General features: G+C 54.5%; 1 protein-coding gene across 1 annotated transcript; it reads left to right on the top strand.

Moving 5' to 3' along the window:
* Positions 1–2,721: 2,721 nt before the first annotated feature.
* PRRX2 (paired related homeobox 2) lies at positions 2,722–4,112 on the top strand. The gene is made up of 4 exons (XM_035898211.1): positions 2,722–2,755; positions 2,878–3,062; positions 3,230–3,408; positions 3,977–4,112. The coding sequence occupies exons 1-4, from the start codon at positions 2,722–2,724 to the stop codon at positions 4,110–4,112; spliced, it is 534 nt and encodes a 177-aa protein (XP_035754104.1).
* The last annotated feature ends 785 nt before the right edge of the window (positions 4,113–4,897 follow it).

Here is a 4,897-nt window from a genome sequence, read left to right on the forward strand (position 1 = left end):
GGCCCAGGGCTTGCAGCTCTCCAGCCACCCAGGAACCACCAGCACCTGGACACATCCTGACCCAACACTGGTCTTAAATCTCCATCCCCGCACGCCTGCCAGACCCATACAGGAATCGCTTGGCACAGCCCGGCTCCCGCAGCCATTTAGCTCTTGCCTCCATGGGCTTGGGGAGATAGAAACCAGCCAGGAATGGGGCCAGATCCTACAGAGCTGGTTTGAGAGTTAATTTAAGAAACCTTTCCTCCTCCTCCTTGCTTTCAGCCAAATTAGAATGGGTGAGAGAAGCCTTCACTTACGGAAAAGTCCTACAGCCAGATTTTAAATTGGGGACAAAACCAAAGGGGGTTTATAAATTTTATTTATACATTTACTAGGGTTCTGTTGAAATCATTGCCGGTTTGGTGGGGGGCAGTGGGTGCCCTTGGTGACGGCACTTTTTGAACCAGGCCCTGGTCTATAATTTCCCCAGAAGCCCTACGGGTTGGCCATAAACCCACAAGGAAATGTCTCTCACCCTGTTACATCCTGTAGCTCCTTCCCAGCCTGATGGTTCCCGTTTCAGTCCCAGGCTCCTGGAAAACTCAGGGACAACCATGGCTGGACTTCATGTATTTTAATCCAGCGGCTCGTTAGCTCGCTGAAGGAAAACAGGACCAAAAAAGGAGTTTAACTAAAAGGGGCAACTGGAAAGCAGAGACTGGCAGAACATTTGAAGCTGCAGGGACAAGGGCTGGAGGGAATCTGGAGAATTTTATTTGTGAGCCTTTAAACACGAACAGCGGTGAGGGGCAGCCTGCGGTTTCCTGGCCGGGGAAAGGGCCTCAAACCCGCATGTATTTCAGGCATGGCACCATCCATCATGCCTTTATGCAGCCAAGGCCATGTCCCAAACATAAGAGCATGGGCTGTTTCCAACCCAAGGGATGGTCAACCAAGGTCCAAATGCACCCAGGGCACAACAAAAGACCCAGAGAAATGCAGGCAGCTGCAGCGAGCCCCTGGGAGGTGGACGGAGCTTCTTTTCCTCCTCTTCCCATCCAGGGATGCTCTCCTTTCCTCATGGTCCCAGCAGTTTGGCCCTATCATGGTCCAAATGATGCAGCATCCCTGCATGTACCTGGGAGATGGGGCACAGGGCTGCTGGTGGTGCTCAGGTCCTGCCTCTGCATCTCCTCCCAGCCCAACACTTCATCCTTCATGGAGGCACCCAGCACTCCCAGGCCCTGGCACTGGTCCTCACCCTAGCAAAGCACCAGAGAAGCTGTCTGCTCTTTCCAGGAGGCCACTGTCTGCAATGGAAATAAATTTAACCCTTCTTCCTCTGCCACATCCCCTGGCGTGGCTTGCATTTGGCACCGGGATGCTGTTGGTAGCATCAGCCAGCAGCATGGTTTTCAGAGGACAGTGCAAAAAAACCTGCAGTAGCTCTAAGTTTGGACCCTGCTTTGGGCAGAAGGTGGTTAGTCCCAGGGACAACCTCCCGGCAGATACTGAGGTTCCTCTGGTCCTCATGGCTCATCTCAGGATGGGACAGCCCTTGAGAGTGGTATACTTGGGCACAAAGGGACCTTAGGGACTTGATTGCACTTGTTGGTGGAGGTTTCATGGCTTGAATTATTCAGAATTAAGGTCCAGGAAGGTTTTTCTGGCCTTAAAGATCTTGGTAGTTCCCTCCTGCTCAACAGCTTGGTGGTGTCTTGAAGCAAGAGAGTTGATATCCCTTCCAGTAGATTTTGTTACTTGCTCAAGTATCATCTAAGAATGCTGCACATCTATTTAACAAGTATCAAGATAGCTTATTAGCAAGTATTTATTTCTTGAGCGCATTCAGGGAGCAGTAATTCCTGCCATCATGGCCTCTGCAATGATATACAGCAGAAAAGCCCAATATAACCCTGCTATGAATCAGAATGTCATAAAACTATTAACATTTAAAATAATTCCAAAATACTTTCCCACCAGTAGGTACAGATTGGATCCAGATGCTTTATTAACAGAAAGAATAATTAACCAGTACCTCCACAAGGAAGAACGACAGCGAGACGTGTTCCCCTTTGCAGGCAGCTGACGGGGTATCTCAGAAAAAGACTTCATAAGCTTGCCTAAACCTGATGATATTGGCGACAAAGAGGAGATGAATCTCAGCCTGGCTGAAAGCCCACGATCGATACTGAGAAGCCAAACTACACCCTCAGCTTCATGTTTCCATGAGCCAGCAAAGCCAGAAATAAACACTGCGGAGGCTGAGCTCTGTGAGACGTGGTGGCGTTTGTTCCTAGCTCTGAAGAACAGGGTTGGATGAGCAGATGCTCGGCTGCAGTCCTGTGTCACCTTGGGGACATGGCACAGCCAGGGCTTGAGGGGGTGCTGGAGGTGGGAGCCGAGATTCACATCTCAGAGATGTTTTGGTGCTGAATTTCTATTGCCGTCCATGAAAGCTTGCCCTAAAACCTTAGCTAGAGCTAAGCCCAAGACACCCTGCGGACGTGTCCTTGTTGGGGGGATGGGGGCTGTGAGATGCAGTCTCAGCAGTTTGGGTCAAGTGCTGCCCCAGAATCCACCGAGACTGGTGTTCAAAATCAGGTCCGGGTGGTTTTAACTGGACGTGAAACCACCACAGGTCTTTGCAAATGTCGGGTTTAACACTAAGCCCTAGTAGGTCCTGAAATAGGTTTTGATTCTCATGGACACCACAGGGTTGCACACATGCTGCTCCCCATGGAGTCCCAGGTGCCTGCAGGGAGCGCGGCTGGTACGGAGCAAGGCAGTGCAGACCCCCAGAAGGACTCGAGCCCGCCCGGCTCTGCATGTGGGGTCTGTGGGGTCTCACAGGGGTCCGGCTCTCATGTGGTCTCTTCTGTGCTTTCCCCACAGGCGAGAGCCTGAGCCCAAGCCGTGGGGCGGCCAAGAGGAAGAAGAAGCAGAGGAGGAACCGCACCACCTTCAACAGCAGCCAGCTGCAGGCTCTGGAGAGGGTCTTCGAAAGGACGCACTACCCTGATGCCTTCGTGCGGGAGGAGCTGGCGAGAAGGGTCAACCTCAGTGAGGCGAGAGTCCAGGTGAGCAAAGGTTTGTGTGGGAGAAAACAACCCCCCCTGCCTTGTCCCCAGGCAGGAGCAGGGACTGTCCCCTCTCTCTCTGCACATGACCACGGTTGGTAGGATGGATGCTTGGGACATCCCTGCTTGCACCAGATCCCTGCTGACCACCTTCCCTCCCTGCGCAGGTCTGGTTTCAGAACCGGAGGGCCAAGTTTCGCCGTAACGAGAGGGCGATGCTGGCCAACAGATCAGCATCACTCCTCAAATCCTACAGCCAAGAAGCAGCCATCGAGCAGCCCATGGCACCGCGGCCCACCACGCTGACCCCGGAGTATCTCTCCTGGACCAGCACCTCCCCGTACAGGTAAGGTGCAGGTGCTGGAGGAGCTGGGGAGGAGGTGGCCATGGGACAGGCTGCCTAGGAACTGCCCCACCGCCATGGGAGTGCAGCCCTGTGCCACTGCTGAGGGCATAGGGAGTTTTACAGGGCCAAAAGGAGCTCGTCCAGCTTTGCTTTGGGAATCCGTCTCAGCCCCATCTGAGCATCCCCTGCCCACTGCTGAGTAGGCTTCCCTGCCTCCATGCATTTCAGGGTTGGAGCCAGGGGCCCCGGTCCTCGCAAGGGATTCGCTTGGCCTTGCACTGACCCTTCCCACATCTCGGCACGGGAGGTGGCATGGGTCCCTTCTTGTTCCCAGCTCTCCACGTCCAGCCATCTCGTCCAAAAGCTCAAGGCAGGGCCTCCTGGTGCATAGTTTGAGGGGGTTCCCACATGTATCCAGCCACATAAAAATGCTGAAGCCTTGACTGCTCTTGTGGGAGATGTCTAAGAGGGAACAGCCAGTCTGGCCTGGGAAGCCGGCACGACTGCGCAGGCCATGGGGATGACACCGTGGGCCATGCCTCATTCCTCCCCTGCTCCCTCCCCGCAGCACTGTGCCCTCCTACAGCTCCAGCGGGACCGCAACACCCACCCAAGGGGTCAACATGGCCAACAGCATCGCCAGCCTGCGCCTGAAAGCCAAAGAGTTCAGCCTCCATCAGAACCAGGTGCCAACTGTGAACTGACCAGGGCAAAGCCCATCCTGTGGCCTCATCCAGGATAGAGCGTGGAGCTCCTGTGCCAGTCCAGGACAAACCCACCGCCCGCCCAACCCACACGCCACTCATCCAACGTCTCAGCATCTCTCCTCTCCTCTTCTCTTCCCTTTTGAAGGTAGAGTCAGTCCCAGGCCAAAGTGGCACATAATTATAGCCACATATGGAGCAAACTTGGTTAGAAACTTGCTTTTCCGCACACCCTTATAATAAAGGCTATATATACACACACATACCCCCCACGCGCTCTTCGAGGACAAACAGACTTGCCAAGGGAACAAGAATTTGCTTCCAAACATGGAAGGATCTTGGACTATTGGATTTGACCAATTTGGGTATCTCGCCCAGAGCGCCAAAGAATTATTGGGTCTTCTCCTCCCGCAGGGACAGCATGCAGCGGTGGGAGGATCACAAGCCCCCCTTTCCACCCAGCTGTGACTTGTGGCGCTCAACCGTGCGTGCCGAAGCCACGCATTTGCCTCTTTGTGCATCCCCAGTTGCGGTGCTTGGGACAGACTTTGGGAAGCCGATGGCTTGCCCCTGCCGTGGCCAGTCCTGGCCAGCCCCCTGCACTGGCGCTGCCTGCATTTAGGAGCTGCCTATGTTGATGGCATCAGGCTTTGTCCCTTCCCAGAGGGGCGAGGAGGGCTGGAGCATTGCAACAGACTCTCTTGGAGCCTGTGAGCTCTCCCGCAAGCTGGAGGGAGCATTGCCGGTCCCCAAGCAGGCACCGCTGCCCTGCCTCGGTGGGTTTG

This window comes from Egretta garzetta, unplaced genomic scaffold (genome assembly GCF_000687185.1).
Source record: "Egretta garzetta isolate BGI_Z169 unplaced genomic scaffold, ASM68718v1 scaffold497, whole genome shotgun sequence".
NCBI classification, from domain to species: domain Eukaryota; kingdom Metazoa; phylum Chordata; class Aves; order Pelecaniformes; family Ardeidae; genus Egretta; species Egretta garzetta.

Bases quoted from the DNA above. Each gene is read 5' to 3' on its own strand.
- PRRX2 (XM_035898211.1), top strand. From the start codon at position 2,722: ATGGAGTCCCAGGTGCCTGCAGGGAGCGCGGCTG. The intron at 3,063-3,229 runs GTGAGCAAAGGT...CTCCCTGCGCAG, and splicing joins TCAGTGAGGCGAGAGTCCAG to GTCTGGTTTCAGAACCGGAG. The intron at 3,409-3,976 runs GTAAGGTGCAGG...CCCTCCCCGCAG, and splicing joins ACCAGCACCTCCCCGTACAG to CACTGTGCCCTCCTACAGCT.